Source organism: Desmodus rotundus, chromosome 3, assembly GCF_022682495.2.
Source record: "Desmodus rotundus isolate HL8 chromosome 3, HLdesRot8A.1, whole genome shotgun sequence".
NCBI lineage: Eukaryota > Metazoa > Chordata > Mammalia > Chiroptera > Phyllostomidae > Desmodus > Desmodus rotundus.
In genome coordinates this window covers 171,523,938-171,547,054 of record NC_071389.1, presented here as the reverse complement: position 1 = coordinate 171,547,054, position 23,117 = coordinate 171,523,938, and the positions used below count along the sequence as shown (strand labels likewise).

The 23,117-nt window shown below is 38.6% G+C and overlaps 1 protein-coding gene across 3 annotated transcripts in view; it reads left to right on the top strand.

The window, feature by feature from the left end:
• Positions 1–1,060: 1,060 nt before the first annotated feature.
• Positions 1,061–23,117, top strand: part of PDE3A (phosphodiesterase 3A) — a 285,977-nt gene continuing 263,920 nt past the window's right edge. For all 3 annotated transcript variants that reach the window (XM_024575890.3, XM_071221069.1, XM_053921749.1), the window contains exon 1: positions 1,061–2,023. In XM_024575890.3, the coding sequence (XP_024431658.2) occupies positions 1,064–2,023 (960 nt within the window). In that variant the 5' untranslated portion in view covers positions 1,061–1,063. The remainder of the gene's footprint in view (positions 2,024–23,117) is intronic.

Sequence of the window (23,117 nt, the reverse complement as noted above, 5' to 3'; positions counted from 1 at the left end):
TCTCCAGGGGGCCGGAGATGCGGGCCCCACTCGGGGGAGAGGAGAGAGGGAGCTGAGAGCGGCGCCTCCTCCGGGGAAGGGGGCGGGAGCTAGGCTGGGAAAGCGTTCCTAGGGAGTTGCCTTAAAGAAAGAAAGCGGAATTGCCGATCACTCCAGTTGCCTACTTTTTTTTTTTTTAATACAGTTTTTAACCGGTGACCTCCACTCGCTTCCCTCTGCAAAACTGCCAATTACCACCAACCTCGCACTGAAAAGAAAGGGAGAAAAAGAGAGAGTAAATCTCATTCTCCCTCCTTACCTTCCCTTTCCTCTCACCCTCCCTTCCTCTCCAGCTCGATCGCTCTCCCTCCCTCCCTCCCTTCTCTGGCGGCAGCCTCTCTTCTCTCGGGTTGCGTCTCCGACGGGACTTAGGAACTTCTTGGTTATTTCTCAGCCCCCTCTCCATATTTTCCATCCTATGCCCTGAACTGGACAGACAGACGCAGGGGAAGCTTTGCTTTCTGCCCCTGGGAATGGCGGTCTGCTTCCCGGGGCCGTGCGGGGAAAGATCGGCCAAGGAGAAAGAAAGAGTGATAGAGAAAGAGCCGCAGGAAGGAAGAGAAGGGGACCCACTTATGCCGCGGGCCGGGCGCGCAGCAGCGCGGCGCCGAGCTGCGCCCGAGATGGCCCCGAGCCTGCCCTTCGCCCCGGGATCCTCCAGCGTCTGCGGCCCCCGTGCGCCCGACGCTCTGGGCACCCTTTAAAATCCCGAAGGGGGAAGAGACCCCGGAGGGTATCATTCGGGGTTGGGGTGGAGCAGAGAATTTTTAAAAGCGTTTCAAAGTGAGAAAAGGAGGAAGTGTGTTTCTGCCTGTGTTAGCTTTTAACTTGAAGGCGTCTCGTTGGAGCATCTAGGATTCTCCGGGAGTTATTCGAAAGCTGAAACTTTCAGCGGCTCGTGAGCCTGGGGAGAGGAGGGATTCCGAGGGTGGGACTGGGAAGAGAGAGGGTGTGTGTGTGTGTGTGTGTGTGTGTGTGTGTGTGTTGGGGTCGGGGCGTGGGGAGTCCGAGAAGAGGGCACACCATGGCCGCGCCCGGCGAGGTCGCCCGAATCAATGACAAGCCCGGCCGAGGTGGGGCGAGTCCACCCCCCGCGGCGGGCCCGGACTGCCGGGGTCGCGTCGGCCCCTCTTCGCCGCGGGACTGCAACTGCCGCGGCTGCTGGGGAGCCCTGGTGCTGCAGCCGCTCCGGCGCTCCCGGAAACTTTCCTCCGCGCTGTGCTTGGGGTCCCTGTCCTTTCTGCTGGCGCTGCTGGTAAGGCTCGTGCGCGGGGAGGTCGGCTGCGACCTGGAGCCGAGTAAGGAGGCGGCGGCGGAGGAGGAGGAGGAAGCGCCCCCGGGAGCAGAAGGGGGCGTCTTCCCGGGGCCTCGGGGAGGTGCTCCCGAGGGCGGCGCGCCGCTCAGCCCCTGGCTGCAGCCCACGGCGCTGCTCTTCAGTCTCCTGTGTGCCTTCTTCTGGATGGGCTTGTACCTCCTGCGAGCAGGGGTGCGCCTGCCTCTGGCCGTCGCGCTGCTGGCCGTCTGCTGCGGCGGGGAAGCGCTCGTCCAGATAGGGCTGGGCGTCGGGGAGGATCGCTTACTCTCGCTCCCGGCCGCGGGGGTGGTGCTCAGCTGCTTGGCCGCCGCGACATGGCTGGTGCTGAGGCTGAGGCTGGGCGTCCTCATGATCGCCTTGACTAGCGCGGTCAGGACCGTGTCCCTCATTTCCTTAGAGAGGTTCAACGTTGCCTGGAGACCTTACCTGGCGTACTTGGCGGGCGTGCTGGGGATCCTCCTGGCCAGGTACGTGGAGCAAATCTTGCCGCAGTCCGCGAAGGCGGCCACGAGGGAGCATTTTGGGTCCCAGCTGAGTGCTGGGACCAAGGAAGATATCCCGGTGTTAAAGAGAAGGAGGCGGTCCAGCTCCGTGGTGTCCGCCGAGATGTCGGGCTGCAGCAGCAAGTCCCATCGGAGAACCTCCCTGCCTTGCATACCAAGGGAACAGGTAAGCACTGGCGGGTCCCCTCTCTCGCCTCTCGGGAAAACTCGAGACATTTGGGAATGCGTGAAGTGGAGGGAATCTGAGCGCTGGGAACTAAAGGAAAGATAGTCTAGAAAAGTGGTTTAACTTCAGACATCAGAAAAGTAGCGAGCTTTTCTCCCCCTCTCAGGCAATATGTTATAACCTGAGCAGCAGGAACACGATTAAGGAATAAACAAGATGGCATTTGCATGCAGTTTCTTCCACAGCTGGGCCAGGTTTTAGATCTGCTGCACCTGGTGTATGGCTCCTTACACTTGTAAGTGCACTCATACTTTTCTGCTTTAGCAGGAATTTTCAAATTAAGTTTAGCATTTCAGCTGTGGGTGATTTTTTTTAACACGTGGATTTTACTAGGTTTCTTTCTATTTTTATAAGATTTTAAATTCTAAAGTGACAGGTAAACATTTATGGAAACCAGCAAAAAGGATTCTAAAGTAAATCAGGGAGTGTTTGAAGGTGATGTACTCATGCACACACTTTCTGGTTTCGCAGTGGGTGTTACTTGAAGAGACTGTATCTGGTGGTGCCCAGTTTGTTTTTAAACGTAATCTGAGGACATATGTTATTACATGGTAATGTGTTTTGTATCATAATTATAAACTTCAATTTGGGGAACAATAAACTTGTGTGAACTTAAGAATTTATCAAAATCATGAACTGTGCTGTTCGTGTCCACTAAAAATAATTCTCTTTAGTACCTACCTACCTAAGTAGATATTTAGAAATACAAATAGATTTATACAGGTTATATAGGAAACACTAATTCAGGAAGACATAAGATTGCTGGTGATACAAATTTTTCAGAAAGAAGAAGGAGGAGGAGGAATCTAGAATTGTGAGTGAAGTTGTCCTAGATAAAGTTCAGTGAATTTGGGAGATGAAACTCCTTATTATCATTAAGCTTTTTAAAACCATGGAATATAGTTGCTCTAATGGGCATAAAAAAAAAACAAATTCAATTTTAAATTTAAATTGTATCTGAAAAGGTGTACTTAAGTGTTTACTTCTATTCCAAGCAGATTTGACACTTGGGGTGCGGGTGGTGGAAGGTGGTTATGTACAACAAGTGGAAATTTACACTTTTCCCACTTGAATTTGTGCCTATTTATGGCACTATTAGGACAACTTTAGGGAGGGAGAGGATATCCTAAGATATAGTGAGCCTTTTCTTTTTAGGTTTTTCTGTGGATAATCGTTTAGATATTTCTAAGAACTAGCAGTCACCATATGGTGTGGGCGGCTAGTTTGTTTCCGAAATGGAGTTGATTACACAGACTGTGATTGTTTGACATTATTTAGCAGAATGGATGTCAGCATCATAGCCTCTGTTTATTTTAAAACAAATGTACTTATTTAGCTGTTCGTTTAGATAAAGCAAATATTTTGTGGGTTTAAGCATGAGAGTGAGTTTTCAAAGTGAAGCTTTAAGAGTCAAGTTAAAAACAGGGCACTGACTGATACTTGGTTTTGGTAGAAATTTTGAAATTACCAGAATAAAGTAAGCTACATTTAAGATAATTTAGTTTAAACCAATTAGGGAGAAAACACATTTTCCCCTGTTACAGGAGAGAATGTGTTTCAAATGAAAATACCACTAGCTTAAATATGTTTACAACACACTTTTCTTTATCTTATAGGGAAATGTGATATGATTGTTGCAAAATTGAACCATAGGGCAAAGCTGTGATTTAATCATAAACATTGTAACTTGCCTCCAAATTAATATCATTTAGCCTCTAAAATTAAATTTATGAAATTCCACATTAGCTTTTAGAAGTTAAGGAGTTACGGGTGGATTTAAGATGAGACGGTGTTTAGAAGATTTAACCAGCAGTGTTAATTAACCCATAGGTTTTTATTGGTTATTGGAAAACCTATGAGAAAATAACTGAGCATTGCATTTTTAAATGCTTTGCTGATTAATAGTGTTAAAATGCATATTTGTAATCTATTTTGATCATTTTCTTCGGGTACTATGTAAATTTGTGTTTATAAAGAATATTCTAAAATGAGAGACTTTATCTTATGTGGTTTGATGGGAAGACAAGGTTACATTTAGCTCCTTGATGTTTTAGATCCTTGATGTTTTAATGAGGGCATGAGTGAGTATGTTACACATTACTGAAGACTAGTTTTTATATATGATGCATTAAAGTTGTTGCTGAGTGTAATTGTTTTGGGTGGATGGCAGCGAACGTGGAACAGTATTTTATGAGATAGGGCAATATCTCATTCGTTGGCATAACTGAAATGTTCAGGAGCAATATAGTAAATGGCTTATCTGTTTTATCATAAGGAAACAAACTTCTGGTTAAGGGTTCAAAGTGTACCACTGTCGCCTGCAGACTTTATCAGGAATCAGAATAATTATCAAACACATGTATAACATTCCTCTGAATGCTACCTGACTAGGAGTTCTTTTCTGAAAGAATGTCTACTCCCAACTCAAAACAATACTCAGGCAACAAGTGAATTTTGGATAGAGGTGTAAAGACAAAGCACAGAGAGTCTGGCAGAGGCCTCTTGAAAATGTATTGGACTTTGCTCGTTGTGAGGTTTAAAGGTGAGAGAATTCCAGCTTTTTCTTTTCCACATGAGTGATAGTGGCCACTTGCTTATGAGCTATCTCTCTTCAATGACTCAATTCCAGAAGGTCAAGGAGAGTGGATGATAAAATTGTCATAAGACAAACCAACTGACAGATATATCTCCTTCCCTCGCTCCCTCCTGTCCTCCCTGAACCATAATTGTGTATAGATTTAATATTACACATGGAATTGAGTTTTATAGCGCTGGCGATGAAGATGAGTTCAAGTACAGAAAGGGGCCATTAAGTCTAGTCTTCAGCCACCGAATTAATCCGAAACCGGGTGTGTCTGCGTGCAGTCGGGCACTTTTACCCTCAGTAAAGAGTAGACAAAGTTTGTAACATTTGTGTGGCTTTCAGTTCAGTCCTATCAGCCCCGAATCCCCAAAGCAGAGGTGATTTTGAGGATCAGTGTGTTCAACCGTACTTTTTTGTTTGGCAGTGTAGTGCTAGGAAGGTAGATGTTTCCCTGAAGGCATACGTATCTTTTCTCAGTAGAGGTTCATTCCGAGAGTAGGCATGTCTCTCTCAAGTTACCCCTGTCTCCTCCAAACACTGGAAGATAGAGGTACCTAGAATTTCTTGTTTTATTAGATATTGTATGATTAATAAATATACTTTTCAACATAAAATTTCAATTTTGCAATTTTACCACTTAGGAATTGTATTTAAAGGGATGTCTCTGTTCTCTTTTTTTTAAAAAAAATTTTTATTCATATATTTTTAGAGAGAGGGGAAGGAAGGGAGAAAGAGGAGAGAGACATCGGTGTGTTAGAAAAACATCAATTGGTTGCCTCTTGCATGCTCCCAAACAGGGACCTTGCCTGCAACCCAGGCATGTGCCCTGACTGGGAATTGAACTGGCGACCTTTAGATTCTCAGGCTGGCGCTCACACCACTGAACCACACCAGTCAGGGTCTATAACAAAATTCGCTAGTCATCCCTCTCTAATTATTGTGACCACCTTATACATTAATTTTTGAAAGATTCTAAGCCAATGTCATTTTATTCAGTTACATAGTAAAAATAATTTAATATTTTTGCCTATGGTTTCACATATAATAAACACAAGGCATATGCCTCTCTTCCTTAATGCATTTGTACCACTTACTTACACATTTTGTTGAGGTAGATACAATATCGGTCAGAAATGTGCAGCTATATACTTTATGTTATATAATTAAAAAATCAAAATAATTTTCCACAAGTATTTCCCTATACTTCTCAATTAAACCTCTTTGGCAAAAAACGATTTTTGTAGGGATGTAATGGAGTCTGGTGGTTGGTTATCAAAGGTAGAATCAAGTGTTTCATCACCGAAGTAAGAAAGATATTTTCAAGCAAAAAAGCAAACAACAGAAACAGTAAAACAAAAATAGGAGAAGTAGGTATGGTTTTTGATGGTAGACATGTGGTAGGCCTAATTATGTCTTTGGTAATAAGTATAACTTGTGTTTATAGTACAGTTATGAAATACAGAAGTATTTTTTTGAAAATATAAAATATATTGTCTTTAAGTTCCTAAATTCCTTTTAGTATAACATAACATATATCTCAAATTGAATAGATTTCAGAGACAATTATGGGTTTTTAATCAAATTCTAGGTCTGTCACATTTCAGTAGTCTAACTGAGCTGATACAAAGAACAATATTGATTATTTATGACCTGCTGACAGAATTAAAATTAATTAATGTCAACTTCTGTAAATATTAAAAAGGAAAAACAAGATTTTCTTATCCCTTGGGAAAGGTGAAGGAAAAGAATTTTTTTGTGTGTGTATGGGGACAAAATTGTGATTTTACTTCATGAATACAGATATTTAAAGCATACTGAAAAACTGTTTTAACTGACAGAAATAGTTAGTGAATCTATATAAATTTACAGAGGTTAGAAGCAGTCAAACAGTAATTTTACTCTTTCTGTATTGAGTCTGAAGTGTAAAAAGTTAAAACTGTAGAACTGAAAGAAATGCTGTGTATGCTGGGCTGTCATGTTAATTAAATAAACAACCAGAACAGTGACTCTGTGTATGAAATACATTTTGAAAAGCCTGGGGGAGAGGGTGCAGGCAGGCAAGGGTGAGTGACACTGGCATGAAAAAACATTCATTATATCTGCAGTGACATTTGTGTGAATTTGTTGTATTATATTAGGAATACAGCTCTGAGAATAACCTCTTTAGGACTCCGGTTGAATAAAGTCTATACCACATTTAATTTTACTCCCATGTTAAATAAGTTCTTATTTATTATGCTGAAGTAAGATGTTTACGAGCCTCGAAATTAGAAATATGCCTATATATTATATTTTAAGATTTCTTTTTAATATTGTTTGTGCCAGTAACAGCCCAGTAGAGTCTATTAGACTTGATTGAAAACTGGTGTTTAATCTATCAAAAAAATGAGTTTATCTTGGGTTTATGGTAGAAGACCTTGTTGTTGTGGGACATAACCTCGCAGACAGAGATAATCCATGCAATGCTGTGTCGGGTGGTACCTGAAGAGGCTTTGACACACTGGAGCAGTGCTTTTGCAGAGGACAAGTTTCTCTATCTTGATGAAAGTAGGCAAAACCCTGCACGTTTATGGTGAGTTGTTTATTTCACTGGCCACGTGTCTCCTATTCCATGAAGTCTTCCTTCTTCCTCTTATCTTCTGTGAATGATAGTTATGATTGTATCTTCTCAAAAAACCTTCAAATATATGAGGTTTAAAACTTAATTAATTTATATATTTTTCCTACATGTATGTTTTCAGTAAAGCTTTATCAGATAATTCATAACGAAGCTCGGAAGGTTCAGACATCTCCATATGCTTATACCTAAAGATATGCTCTGTTAATATTCAAAGGAACATTATTTTCTTTACACAGAAATGTACATGCTTTTAGTAATTACCTATATGTACTTTTACTATTAATAGTATTTTGTTTTTTAAGGAGGTCCCCTAGCCCGCTCCAGGCTACCCTAGGGAATTGTCTTAACTTTGAACTGAGAATGTATGTTTTGTACAGTTGTCCAAATAAAATACACAGGTTTGATCTCTGGAGGTAAAAACATCTTAAAGATGTGCTTAAGTTGTAGTTCAAAGAAAGATCTATCAGATATTAATTGTCATAAATGTTAGTAGGCCCTATGTGTTCGCCATACAGGTGTATTATTGTTTTAAAAGAAGGTGCTACCCTTAGCTGATGTAATCCATGCAGGTTTGGTCAGTGAACCTCTTAAATATCTTATCAGGACCTTTGATCTATGCATTAGGCCTTGTGCTCAAAATCCTATGAATTATACACAGACGGATATGGCGTGGCACCTGTCTTTCCAGAGCTCAGAGCCTATTTATGGAAATGAGATGTCAACATGAAAAAAGAGATATCCCAGTAAAATATCTAAATGACTTCTTAGATAAATGTTGAGGTAACGCATATAATAGCTTCAAGCAGGTTTTAAATCTAGATCTAGAACCATTCATCTCTCCTGAAATGTCATGCAAAATTTCATCTGTTCATTTTTCTGGAGGTAAAGTCTGTAGTGTTACAGGTTTTCCCAAGGTCCTTAACACATAATGCTTAAACATGCATGCTTTAGGTTTTGGGCAGCTTTACATTTTGAAGACAGGGAAAATCTTTTCTTTGAAATGGATATTAATTTAGTATGTATTTATAGTAGTTTGGAAGTAAAGGTAAAATATTATAGGATTTAGGACATCTTATACTTCAGTGCAGTACGATTGTCCATTTTCATATCTTGAGATGGTTCATGGCTGTAACTAACTTGTTGCAATGAAATCTGAAACTGATTAATTCTGTGCAGTCTGTAGAGAAACTAGAATTAGTCTGATTTTTAGAGAGAAGGAAACAGAGTCCACTAAATATACAAAGACAGCATGAGGGAAATGTTGGCTTTTATCCAATTCCTCTCCTGGACTTGAACATGTGGGGAAATGGAGTAGAAAAGGAGTCAGGCTAGTCATTTTAAGTCTAGGTGTCATTTGTGATTTTACATATGGAGCCAACTCTAAATTCCCATCCAGAAGTAGAAGATTGAGTAAAACCATTGGATGTCCAGATAACACAAAACACTTGAACCCTCACAGTGAACTCTCTGGTCATCAGATGTACCGGGCAGCCTCTGGGACATATTATTCAGGACTTTGCATCCCATGAATGAATAGCAATTGTGTTGCGAAGTCTAACTTTGTGGAGCCTTCATCCATCTCATCAAAGAAGACTATGCAAAAGTGGCTTAAATATCGAATTTTGTCTTCATTTTAGTTTCTCAATAAATGGATTTTAAAATACTCAGTATTTCAAAATTCAAGCCAAAATTAATCTGCAAATCAGTAAAACATTTCTTTGTTAGCACAAACAGCTGGCTGTTTTTGTTCACCTGAATTATTTTGCACAGTTTACTTAAGAATCCATTAAAATGTAAGTAAATAGGACATAATGTTAGAGGAGGTTATAAAGAACATTACATTTAGAAGGCAGAAAACTTTGGGAAAAGTCACAAACTAAAACTTCTGCCTGTTTGATTTGATTAGAGTTTTTGTTTATTATTGAGGAATTAATGATTATTAAGATTTTAAGTACAGTCAGTCCTGCTAAGATAGTAATAAAATTACTTAAATGTAATTATGCTCTTTTATCCTGAGAATGTGAGTAGTCATAAGGACTGCATTACACCTATTGAGGTATGTGTTGTATGTGTGTGGATGTGCGTGCACAAGGGTGCATGCCTGTGTGTGTGAGGTTTTTTCCTCTGCCAGGAAATTGCTTTGGTTGTATCAATTTAGTGGAGAAACAGTGTCACCCAGTGGCTTCAAAGAAAACAGTCCTGTAAACGTTACAGGTAACCAAGGTCCAATAGAAATATAACACGAGTCACATACGGTATTTAATGATATATTTTCTAGTAGCCACATAAAAAAGTAAAAAAGAAACAGATGGAATCCATGATAATAATGTTTAATTCATCCATTATATCATATCAACACAAAACCAGTATAAAAAAATCGAGATATTTTGCATTCTGTTTTGTCCGGAGTCTAAATGTCCACATCCAGTGCGTGTTTCACACTTAGAGCACACCTCGGTTTGGTGCAGCCACATTTGTAGGGCTCAGCAGACACACGTGGCTAATGGCTACCTTACTGCACGGTACAGCCAAACATTTTTAAAGAGATGAAATACTTGAAAACTAGTGTTCAAAGAGGTGTCTTTGCACACTAGAGGTGTCCGAATCCTAAAGAGGTGTCTTCAGTTACAATGGTAAACCTGTGTAGATTTAATGATATCACTTAATATATGGTCGTTCAAATTTATATGTAATGCCAATAGCTCGTTTGTACCACTAACTACTACGGAGCAAGTCTGTTTTCCCCCTTTTCTTCAGTTCATATTATTGCACATATTCTCAAATATGATTATTGTAATTGGAGCGGGAGTTTAACAGAGTCCTTAATAAGGAACCTTTATGGTAACCTGATTTATAATACAGTGTGAAGTTTTCCAGTTAACTTTGAATTTGCCTTCCGGAGTTTGATTCCTAACAGGGATTGCTCACATATACAGTGGGAACACGTGATTCTTCACGTTCACAGTAATTAGTCTGTAATTGGGTTATCTGATGTCTCTCTAGAAATGAAAGTGCCTGTGTTTATAGTGCAGGTCCTTATCTTTGTAACTTAGGAGACTGAAGTGTCAAACCTTCTAGAACTTTAACGGATGAAAATTGTAACCATGTCTGTGGGGGGCAGATGACTTTTCCCTATTGCTTATGTAGACACCACTCTCGTGGGTCTATGGAATGGAAATCGTTTAATTTTGTGTGTAGAGAGGATCAGCCAGTGTGATGGCGTAGGATTGCTAAACTAGGAATTGAGATTAGGCAGGTTTTGGAGCCCTGTGTGATTTCAAACTTCAGGGTGAACTCTGACAAATATGCAGATGAGAAAGACATTAATTTATTGTTTTTTTGTTTTAGTAGTTTATGTTTCATTGTATTTTTTTCCATCACCATTTATTGCCCTATATTTCCTTCCACCTCCATGCACCCCTCCCCCTGTAATGTCACATTTCTTTCCTCCCCCTCAACTCTGAATTCATGAACTCTAGGCCAAGTTTCAATTTCATATTGACAATTAATGAGAAAACTACTTTTTATATATGTTATGTTCCTTTATATACATAGTTATATAGAGTGATTTTAAAGTGTGCGTTTATTTTGTGTATAATGGTATATATCAGTGTGATGCTTAGAGTGATTTTTGATTTATAAATTTCCCTTTTTCAGGCAAGACATTTATCTTTGCATTTCAGAATAAAAATAGTGAAACACACAGATTTTCACGTATCACGTAGGAAACATAATGGAATCGTGGAGCGCAGAGAAGCACATTGCACTGAAGTGAAGCTGTCGGCTTAAGACAGACGTCTTGAGGAAGCTGGTTGAAGAATAAAATGCCATGTTAATAACTGTTACTTGAGAGAGTTTGTATTTGAATGGAACTAGATATTTGCCCTGGCTAATTTTGAAATTGCTCTAAATTAATGTAGTGGTTGATCTTACACCTTTAAAAAATTTTTTTTTGGTTAGTCATCTTTTTCGACAATTTATGTGTTTGTGTTTGTATGTCTGTTTTTGTATATTTTTCCAAAAAATGCATTTTCTTTCATTTTTTTCAACCTAACAGAGTCTCCTCGGTTAGAGTGCATTTAAAAATTTAAGGAATGCCTTTTTATCCCCACACCTCACAGCACCTTGTTGGAATATTGAAGTAATTTTATGCAAGAAGGCTGTGGTTTTGATTTAATAGGATTTTAATAAAAATTTTCCATCTTCTGAAGTTTAAATAACTGAATATTTATGCTATGTCTGTGGCAAGTGTTTCTTCCTCTCCGGGTATAATCCACTCACATAAATCTAATGGAAATTTAAAGTCATAGAAATATTATTTTGGGGGGATGTTTTACTTAATGGCAACCCATGTGGAGTTAGCATCCTTAGAACATTTGTAAACTAGTGTGAACATAAATAAAGGAAATAGTTCTTATTTTGAAACTAGGTATTTTAGAGAATCAAATGAACAGACCTGCTTAGGAAATGCTCCTCAGGAGGTAGTGTTTGTCCTTGTGATATGAAACATCCCCTTGTTTTGGGAGCTAATATTGTAGAGGTTCTACCCCAGCCTCAGTCTCTCAGAAAGTTTGGAAAGGAGAGAACCTGTTGAGTTGCCCAGGCTACCTTGAAAATTTGCTTTCCAGGCTCAGGAACCAAGGAAGTGAGATTCAGATCGTACAGTTTTCATTATAGAAGGAATCAAACTTTTTAACCTCCTTGTCTCAGCCATGAACATTTCCTTTAGAAAATTCTGGTCCAGTGCCTTGCTCTTGTAGGTGATGGCTGGTAGGATAAATGGATAGGAAAGAAATAGATGACTTTTAATCTGAAATATTTATCTACCTTGTCTTCTGAGATTGAGCAAGCAATTAAACCAATTTAAGTAAACTTCTGCAGAGAGGAGAAAAGAAATAGTCTATTGACTAGTTTATGAACTTACATGTTAATGTATTTTTACTGCTTGCGTGTGTCAGATAAGAGGCTGAATTTGCCTGTGTCCTCACTGGTAGGAAGTCCCACATTCAGCAGGAGTCCTAGATACTTATTTTTAGCTCACTCCCGTCTGTAAATAACCAAAGTTACCACCAAGATCACTGTAGTGAAAACTTTAGAAAGATATCTGAAATTAAGGTACCGTGTATTTTTTAGGAAAATAAAAATTCAACTCTTTTTTAGTTTAGTTAACAAATTGAGAAAGAATAAACTTTGACTTTATTTGTTCCTATCACCTTCTGCAAAGTGCTGGCAAGTGCTCTTCAGTGAGGCTGCTTAGTGAATAGCTGTTTTTTCCTGCAAAGGCTAATGTAAAGTAAATACTACCTGCATTTTATTTCATAATTGTGCTCAATTACCAAGTAGATTTTGAGCCCGTTGATGCCAGAGATGACTTTGTGAAATTAACTCATTTAAAATGTCACCTAACTACAGTGCTCCTGAATAACTAGAGGTTTGGTAGCATAATTTTGGAGTCTTGATGAACTGAAAAATCTAAATCAACAGTTTAAAAGTTTTTATTAAAATGACAAGCTTTAGTTTATGCTGTCATCTATTTTTGTTCATCTAGTTTTTAATAGAAATTGACTTGTTGAAATAGAGAGTTTTAAGTCAAATGAGAATTATTTTGTCGCTGTGGTTTTTATACTTAAGGATATTGCCATATCCTCTCCCTGAAATCAGAGGCATCACTTCTGAGTATATTGGGTAGGGTATCATGCCTTTAGATTAACTAGGAGTGCAGTGTTTAGATAAAGGTATTTTCTACTCACTTTTGTAGAGATGTTTTTATTTTTGCCTTTGGAAGGCAAATGGTTTAATTAAGTAGATATTTTAGAAAGACTGCCATTACTGAAAACTTCCAGAGTTTAACATTTTTTGAATATATTATTTAAAAAAAAATCTGCCCTGGCTGGTGTGGCTCAGTGGATTGAGTGTGGACCTGGGAACCAAAAGGTCGCCCGTTTGATTCCCAGGCTAGGGCATGTGCCTGGGTTGTGGGCCAGGTCCCCAGTAGGGGATTCGCGAGAGACAACCACACATTGATGTTTCTTTCCCTCTCTTTCTCCCTCCCTTCCCCTCTCTCCAAAAATAAATAAATTAAATCTTTAAAAAAAAGTAAAAAATTTGAATATTTTTTCTATTTGAAAAATATATTATAAACTGAGAATTTAGTTATAAATTGATTTATATTTTGAAATAATAAAAATATATTCTTATAAACAAGCTATTTCTAAATTTATTTGAAATTTTTATTAAAAATTTAGAAGAAAAACCTTTTTAAACTATAGTTTCATTTTGGGCTAGGAAACTAACAGTGAATTTGTGCTATTTTGAATGGTGGCTGTTTTTACTTTTAATGATTTGTTTTTGCTAGATAAACAGGGCCTACATCATAGCACAGTTATTAAGGCAGTATTCTCATTTGTTTGCTTCTCCTTATTCCTTTCTACCTGAGCAATAATTGGATTGGTTGTCATTCTCTACCCGTTTAGAGAATGACAACTAAGTCTTTTAAAGGTTTTCAGCACAATTTCTGCAAGCAAAATTAACTAGTCCTAAATGAAAAGTGTGAGAATTCAGTTGGGAATGTTGGATTACAGATAGAACTGAACACTGACTAAGCAACTTATCTAAATAATAAAGTGGCATTCAGAAATGGTTACTGTCCATAATAAATTTGTGAAAGAAATTAATGCCAGTATTTTATTTGTGTAGGGAAGAAGATTAGATCAAAATCATAACAATAATTCCTCAGTTTTTTAAAACAATATTTATTATATGGTCTTATGGTGCACTTAAAGTCTAGAACTTTTTATGGTTTAGAAAGAGAAGAGCCTGAGAGAGTCGCTCCTGGACCCTGCGCAGGTGGGCGAGCCATGCTTGGCTCAGCATTTGTTCTAGACAAAAAAGACTTACGTTACTTTTCAGAGGTCATAATGCTCTTCATGAACATTCCTGACAGTCCTTACTTTCTAAACATTAATTCTTATCCTTTAGTTCTTTAGCCCATTTATCACATTGCTTTATAAATGCACCTTTCTGGTACTCTTTTGTAAGCTTTTACCACTTCTGTGACCAGATTGACTAACAATGTCAGCAAGTAAATGTATCTAATTTAAGATGTAGGACTCCTTCACAACGACTATTTGTTTCCTTCTGGGTATTTCCATTTGCCTAGATTCTTATCTTCTCTTTCCCTGGTTCTAAATTATCTTATATAATTATAATGTGATGTTCATCAAACTATTGTTTGTGAAGTCTAACAATAAATGCCTCTGATTAGTGGATTAATAGACTTCCTTCAAATGCTTTCAGAATTTGTGAGGAGGTGGCCTGACGTCACCTACTTCCAGTGACACATCATGGCACACTTTCTAAATTGAGCTGCATGCTGTCATTCCCAAATGTTAGTGGGAAAAAATCATCCAGAAAGCCTATTACAGTGCAAGTTCTTAGGTCCTGTGGTCAGATATTCTGGTCTAGTTATGTGTAGACGAGGGCCAGAAATCTAAAGTTTTAAGGGGTACTCCAGGTGCATTAGTGGAGAAGCATGAGCTATACACTTATGTCTACTAAAACTGGACAACAGTCTAATTAAACAAATAAAACATAGCTGGCTCAGTATCAAAGGCAAATTACTTGCTTAAGTACTCACATACGTACATTCATACAGAGAGAGATTATAGTTTATGAGCCTGTACCATTCATAAAATGTTTACTTTGATTTCCCCATTGAGGATACCTCAGAGGAGTTCTTTGACCACTCCTCATATCACTTTTTCTGCAAAATAGGAATAACAATTTGTCTCATTATCTCATATGGCTGTGATAAAGCTTAAATAAAAACAAATTGCTATCCAAATATTAAGTAGAAAGAGGATAAGGCACTGGACTGAGACAGGCCAAGGTTTTGTATTATATACAAGTTTCTTCAACTTTCTAAACTGTAATAATCCTACTTATAACCTAGGAATAATACAGCTTGCTTCTTAAAAGTGTGAAGATTAAATTAGTGGAAGTAATGGACATCAGTTTCTGTCAAATGTCAAGAATATTTATTGCTACCTATTAATATTAGGGCCATATTATTGAAGGTTGTAAGCTAAATATCAGAAAGTATGATGTAAAACAATGCAAAAATTTTTGCATTTGATAAAAATACATACTTGAAAGTCTCACAAAAGATGCATGTCTTCTGGAAGCTAATCACAATATTGGAGAGTTGCTTATGTTACAATCAAAGCCCCTGACAAATGAGCCTAGAAGGCCAGACAAGTTAACCGTGGAAAGAGAAAAATCTGACAAATGTTGACAGGTCCTTTAAAAGAAGATGTGAGTGAAAAAGGATGAAGGGAGATATTTAGAAAAATTGATGGAGCCTTGGGTGGGACCTGTTGGTGAAAAATGGCTGATGATGCTGTTGAGAGTCAGTTGTGCAGCCCTGTGTCATGTAACATGATTTGTGCTCTGTCTGCCCTTGTAATGCATGTTTTGTTTGAATAACTTTCTCCAGAATTTTTAGTTTCAGTTATTTTAATGGTACAATTCCAGTCCTACCTTTCCTTTTTTTTTCATTATTTGCCAATGATACCATGATTATCAAATAAGAGGGACTTCCTGCTTAAAGTTTATGGAAAGCAGCTAGCACAGCGCTGGCTCAGCCCTGGTCCTCAGTAGAAGGAAGTGATTGTTTATTTCATCATATAAGTGGGTTCTTCTAGAGCAGGGGTGTCAAACTCATTTTCACCAGGGGCCACATCAGCCTCCTGGTTGCCTTCGAAGGGCCGAATGTAGAGCTCCTTGCCCCTAATTAAGGAGTAGCTACATTTACACAGTCCTAAAATTACATTTGGCCCTTTGAAGGCAACCAGGAGGCTGATGTGGCCCCCAGTGAAAATGAGTTTGACACCCTTGTTCTAGACCCCCCTCTTTTTGCCAGCTTCCACAGGGCTCTACTGTAGGCCTCCATACTCAGACCTCCTTTCTTTCAGATTCTCCCACTTACTGAATGATCTTTCAGTCTGATCTGCAGTGTTATTTTGGTTTGACTTCAGCAGGAACAGGAATCCTGTACTGTGCCACTCTATCAACATTGGTTTCAGTTTAGACATTTTGCCTGGGGTAGCCATTGTTTTCCCCGAACCTGCTCATGGAAAGGGCTTTGGTTTGCGCTCTGTGATATAGGAGAGGTCAGAGGTGATGGGAGAGGCCCAGCAGATCAGCAGGCTGTGGGAGTCCTTGCAGGACTGTTGCTCCAACAAAGTGGGAAGTCACTGAAGGGCTTTAAGGAGAGGAAGGTTGTAATTAGACTTGTATAGAGTAGGATCTCTCAGGCCCTCTGTGTTGAGTGAGCATAGGTTCTAGGGTGGAAGAAGAGAGAGCAGTTACAAGACTGTGCAATAATCCAGGGAGGACTGGGAATTAGACCAAAAGGTAGTGTTAGTGGGAAGATTGTAAATATATACTGAAGACAGTACCACCAAGATTGGTATTGACTGGCTGATCTTCTATTTTAGAATAGGGAGAAAGTTCCTTTAATGTTTTCTATGTTGTTTAGGGAACTGATATTAAGAGTATTTATTCATTTATTTATCTTTTAAAGAATCTGGGTTGCCTTTTTTTTCTTCTTCTTCCAATTTTATCTCCCGTCTTTGCCTTTACGAGGATATCCAAAGTATGGATGGGCCTGACTTTCCAAAAAGCCATTATATCTCCTTACACTGAAACAAAATCTAACAAAGTGTCTTAAACTCTTCAAAACTTACTAGTTTGCTAGGGTATTATAACATTTGGTATGATAAAATTGGTTTTGAAGTCCTATTCTTATATAAATGTCTTTTCATTTCAAAATAAATTCCAACAAAATAAATTTTTAATAAATTCAACTGTTTTTCTCATGCTCTCCCTTTTAAACAGATGTATTTGTAGCTCATATTCTAAAATGTTAAACTCCACTATAGCCAAAAGTTAGACTATTCAAAGGGAATTCAAATCTTTCTCTTTTTATTAGTCTTTGAGTAGCCTGACAGATCCCATGTTTATCTAAAGGCATGTTACCAGTCAATCTCAGACCTTCCTATGGAGGAAATACTTCTATTTCATTTTCACGTTAACTCAGATCATTTGTCAGCCTGCAGAGCACTTCAGTGATAGGCGCTATATAAATATTTAAATTACGATAGCTTGATTGCACTGTAACTATGCCGAGTTTGCTAACTGTACACTGTGGTTAATATGTGATTATGAAATATTTTATATGCTGCTTGGGAGCAACAGCTGATAAGGAATTTTAAAAGCGTGTGAAATGACGGGTTTTTAATCACATGAGAAAATGCTGTGATTAATGGAGAGGCACATCCGGGAAACGAAATTGAGGATACGGCTTGCTGTTGTTGCCTTTAACCACCAAAGGTGTAGCAGAAATGAATGTTGTCAAAACGTTTGCTGTCATTTGTATGAGGGTGTCATGGGTAATTTTTGTTTACTTTTTTATTTTTTCTGTATTTTCTAAGTTTTCCACCCTGCACACATATTTTGTCATCAGGAAAACAATTAAAACTTTATGAAGAAATGTAGTCATTGGACATTGTTCCTCTGGACATGTTCATAGAGCATTTTTATGCTCACTTGCCTAGTAGTTGTTGAACTCACAGACATGGAAGTAGCACCTTCAGGTGCTTTTGTGAAGGTAATATGGTCTTCAGTACTGATAAAACGCACTCAGAAGTAAAAGCCTTCTGCACGCCTAATTCTTCACCCAGAAGAATGAACAGGCAGAAGTTTCATAAAAGGTTGGAGGCTCAGCTGGTACCTGACCCTCCTAAATGGATCCCCCCAAACTATGGATTGGCATATACATGAATCTTGTAACTTTACCTGAAACTGCAGTTTTATGAAAAAATGTATATGCACATGTTGACAAATGGACATATGCTACAAAGGATTCGGGCCTATTGTTGCTTAAAACGTGGCAATAAAACTAACACCACGAGTGTGACATGACATGAACCTCAAAACAAATCATCTTCTACTAAGGACAGAAAATTCTTTATAAAACATATGGAAGGAAGGCATTGAGCCTACCTCACTAACTATTGGGCCGGGGGGTGCACATCAAAATCAACTTTATAATGATTGTTTTTAAAGTAATGAACTTTTTTTTTAAATGCTTTGCCTGAAAGAACTCTGTGTATCGAATTACTCATGAAATATATAGTATACTTTTGTATATATTATGTATAGTCTATAAATAAAACATAAGCACATTAATTTACAATAATTTAAAATGTTGACTCTAATTGCAGAAATGTTATGAGTTATTTCTAGATTTTTCATTTTCTGCATCTGAGTTACACTGTATACAACATTGATTAATTTCAGTTGCTTGTCAGGATTTTGTTGATTATTCTTTGCATTTCCTGCATAAGACCGAGGGATTTTGTATTTTTCCATTTGCTTTTGCTTGTTTAAAATAGATGAATAGCAAAAGAAATGAGTAATAGTTGTAAAATTACTTCCACATCTAGGATTATTAGCACGCTTTCTCCTTTGAAGAACTGTACATTTCTGTGGAAATAAATTTGAGAATACTAAACCAGTTTCTCTATCTACCCAAGGAAAAAAATCTAGAATGACTGTGGTCCCACTGAACCACCCCTGCCTGATACATCCAGAAATAAATATGATAGAATCATAGATGCTAGTTAAACAAAAAATATAATCCTTACTCAAGCATTCCACTCTCCTTTTACTGTCCAAGGAGAATTAGCAGATTATGTTTGAGATGGTTGATTTAAGAAGACAGGAACTGGTAGACATTCTCTGCCAAGTGTCTGTGTGGGTTGGTGGGAGCTGGTGGCGGGGAGGGGAGGGGTGGGAAGGTGGAGGGACTGGCACTGAAGTTTGCATTTGGCTGGAATCCAGTTCTCAGCCTTTCGGAGATGCATTTTTCCCATAGAACCAGAGGTTATCCAGTGCTGAAGCACACTGATGATAAAACTATAACTCATCAGTCAGAATGTCAGGTTATTAATTTACACTAGGGAATTTAACTGTAAGGAAGACCCAGGGAACCAGTACTTAACTGGTAAATGTTACTTGTTTTTAGTGGGAAAGTCGCCTTTAGCTTGGTTACCTTCTGGACTGCGACTGGGGAATCTCTGGATTGTGGGAATTCTTGGAAAACTGAAACTGTCCATGAATTTTATTCCAGAACGTTTAAAGGCTGCCCGCAACGTGCCAGAGAGGGTGGGGTTGTGGGGGGAGGGTTTAAAATGGATTGTCCTTGCACTGCTTTCCCTGAGCTTATAGTAAAGATACTGTATTAACAAGTGATTACAGTGCCAAGTGGTAAATGCTTTGAAATACAGATAAGTCATGAGAACTTTGCTCTTCTGAAAGGTCATAACTAAATTTAAGGCTTGAATACCATCATCCTCTTAACATAGATTTCTGGTAAAATTCTGTCTTCCTTTCCTTTGTGACCTCTCTTTTTGATTTATGTTTAACTTTCTCCCATGTGTTTATGTTAATAGTCTGCTGACTGTAATCAATGTGGTGCAATATCAGGAATACATCTAAAAAAAGAAAAAAAAAAGAATGTATCTTTAAAAGACTGTTTTGCTCTATTTCTCGTGGGCAAAAGGTCCAGAGGAAGAGAAAGGGTAGAATATGTCGAGGTGTTAGATGCTATGTGTAGAGGGATATGTTCTGGGAATGACACAAGAAACAGATAGCTTGGTGTTTGTGGTCAGGGGAGAGGTAGGGGGGTAGGAAATTTTTAAGAGGTAAGACAGAGGAGGTTGGGGCAGGGAATAAAAAACAGTGTGTCTTAAGATTAGGCTGAGGAATATGAAGGTTGCTTTGTCGGCACCAAAAGTTCCTAAAGATTTTAACCAGAGGGTGATGTGAACAGATGCAACCTAATTTTGATAGCAGTGGACCAGATAGGAGGTCTCTGGACACAGGGGCCATGTAGGAAGCTACTGTTAGGACATTTAGCAAGTCCTGGACACTGAAGATTTATTAGGACAGCGGTGGTGGAAAGGAAAGATGGTTGAATCAAAAATGAAGAGCTGCAATCTGCAGGATTAGTCAGAGACTGATGGTGGAAAATGTTAACAAAGTTCATCAACAGTGAATTTGTGCAACCAGGAAGACTGGGATGCTGTTCTTTGAGAGAGAAAGCATCGGAAGATCAGCTTTTGTTTGACTTAGGTCCCAAGTGAGGAAGGGAGGATTTTGGACATATTTGGTCAATGTGTTACTTTCTCAACATTATGTGGCCATGTGTGCTTGAAGGTGCCCAATTTCATTTATTCACAAAAAGTATTTTAATATCAGAGTTGCCCTTGCTTATCATGTTTCCTGACTTAGTGTGTACATGCTTTTTGGATCCAGAAGCTTCTTGTGACCATTCTATACCTATAAGCACAGAGAGGCTGTAGGCTTTTTAAATAAGTACCAAGACTATCACCCTGTTTCAGATTAGATTTTAAATAGGGTCCTAAATCTTGCAGGGCATACAGCTTTGTACTCTTGGTGCTGTTTTTACCAATGAGATAGGCCAACTTGAGCCAGTACAGACTGGAGCTTCTGTGTCACCCTCAGAGAATCCCATGGTTGGTGCACTGTCGTAACCCCTGATCACATTTTATCCTCAAACAAGGGAATGCTGGATCATATGGTCAGTTAAAGTTATTTTATCCGTTGAGACATTCTAGGCAGTCTAGAGCTGTTAACCCTGTAACATGATAATGTTGAGTTTTACTCTGGTTTTTCTTGGGTTATTCTAGATGCCTACAATGGTTTGTCTTTATATAGGTAAATGGTTTTTCTTTATAAATATATATTCCATATAGTATATATGTATACATTTGTGGGTGTGTCAGTGTATAAATTAGGCTATGCCCTCTAGGTCAAATTTCTACAAATGCAATATGATGGCTATTCTTTGTCCGTGTGTTAAAGATTCTCACCTGATAAAATCTTCATTGTTTTCAGTATTCTTCTAAACTTGGCTCTATATATCATAGTGGGTTTTTAGAGGACATTTTCTTCTTATTTATGAATGTGTTTCTTTTCTTAGAAAGCGTTACTGCTGTTATATCATAGGGCTGGTGGGAACATTAAAGGTAGAACCTAATTTATGAACTCCCTGACACGTGGTTTTTATTAAGCTTTTGCTTCATTGCTACCATGATGGGGAGCAAAGTTCGCTTCCACACATGCTCCACGCTCCCTCGATGTGTATCCCTCTACTTCTCCACTCCTCTTTTCTCTTGTTTCTTCTTCTTTTTTTTAAATCATGCTCTTTTGAAATTTAGAAGTCCAGAACCTGGTACGGTAATTTAGATGTGGTCTACCTGGAAGAAAGCAGAGTGAGGCTATCACCTTTTTTATACCAAAGTAATTTTTGGATCTTTTTCAACATATACTCACCTAGGCACTGACCCCAGACCTAAACTATCAAAATGTGGGTACGCAGGCAGGGGATGTGTGATTCTGTCACATTATAAATCACTAATCTAAATAGTCCGACTCTCAATATGTACTAAGACTGCACTTGTTTTTTATTTCCACCAAAATAGTATATAGAATTATATGTATATTTTTTATAGAATTATATTTAAATATTAATACTTGTCAGCTAAAAGACTTTTTCACAGGAGTTGACACTGAGCTGTGTCTATTTGTATTGTACCTTTGGTACTTTGGACCTTCTGTTCTTGTATGATGCTGTGGAAACAGGAAGAAAGCCAAGATTTCTGCTCAATTAAATGAATTCTGGTGATGTAAGTGAGGCTAGGATAACGAAAAGCGGGAGAAAGAATGTATGTAAAGCTTGGTTGAGTTTTAGGGAATTCAGTTAGTTCCATTTATCTACTTTCTGTTTCTTCTAAGGAGACCTTCAACACAAATAGAAATCTGCAGCAAGTTCAATGTCTTAGATTCTCCTTGGTACAAACCATGCCGGGGGAGAGCCAGCAGTCCCTACGACAGTTTGTCCATGACTTTATACTTAATCCAAATACTAAAACAATTGACAAACTTATAACTGTCACTCCATTTGGTCTAAAATGTAGCTGGAAAAGGGAGGTTTGAGGCTTGACATAGCGAATTAGGGGGACTTTTGGAAATATTATCGACCTAAGACAGTGCTGTCAATGGTGACATGAAGTCGACAGGTCGCTGAGTGCTTTGGGATGGCAGTACAATGGGTCTTTGTCTTCTCCAAAGGTGATTATCACGTGGTAGGCTTTTTCCAATGCTAAGCTGCCCTCGATTCTGTCTGGTAGGTTCTCTCCAGTGAGACCTCCCCATCCTCTGAAGCTGTGCTGTAGCGAGCCCGTTACTGATGTGTGTGTCCTATCCAACAGGTATGGTAAAATGAGAAAAAAAATCTTTACAAATCACAGCACTATAAACTTGTTCCAAGAAAGACATGAACCTAATTTGTGGACCAACTGAACATTACTTCCCTGTACAAAGTTCCTGTTAGGGGAGATTTAAATAAATACCCTGTAGAGGAAGGGCCTTTTCAGAAGCTTCATTTGACACCAGTGAAATGTTCTTGCAAGAGAAAGTATTTACCTCGATTTTTACAGCCATTTGGATTTTACTTTTGACTTTAATGACTGGTTTTCTAACCTTGAACAGTGGACTATCTCATAGTTTTTCCTATAAAGTTATGCTTTATTATTTATTTTCTGTAGTTTATGAGTTCATACTTGTAACGTATAGGGAAATCATGGAAAGATGGGGAGTAACTAGAACACTGAACATTCTAAAAGGATATCTCTGCATTAAAAGAATGCTATGAATTACTTTTTCATGAGTTCAGATAAGTA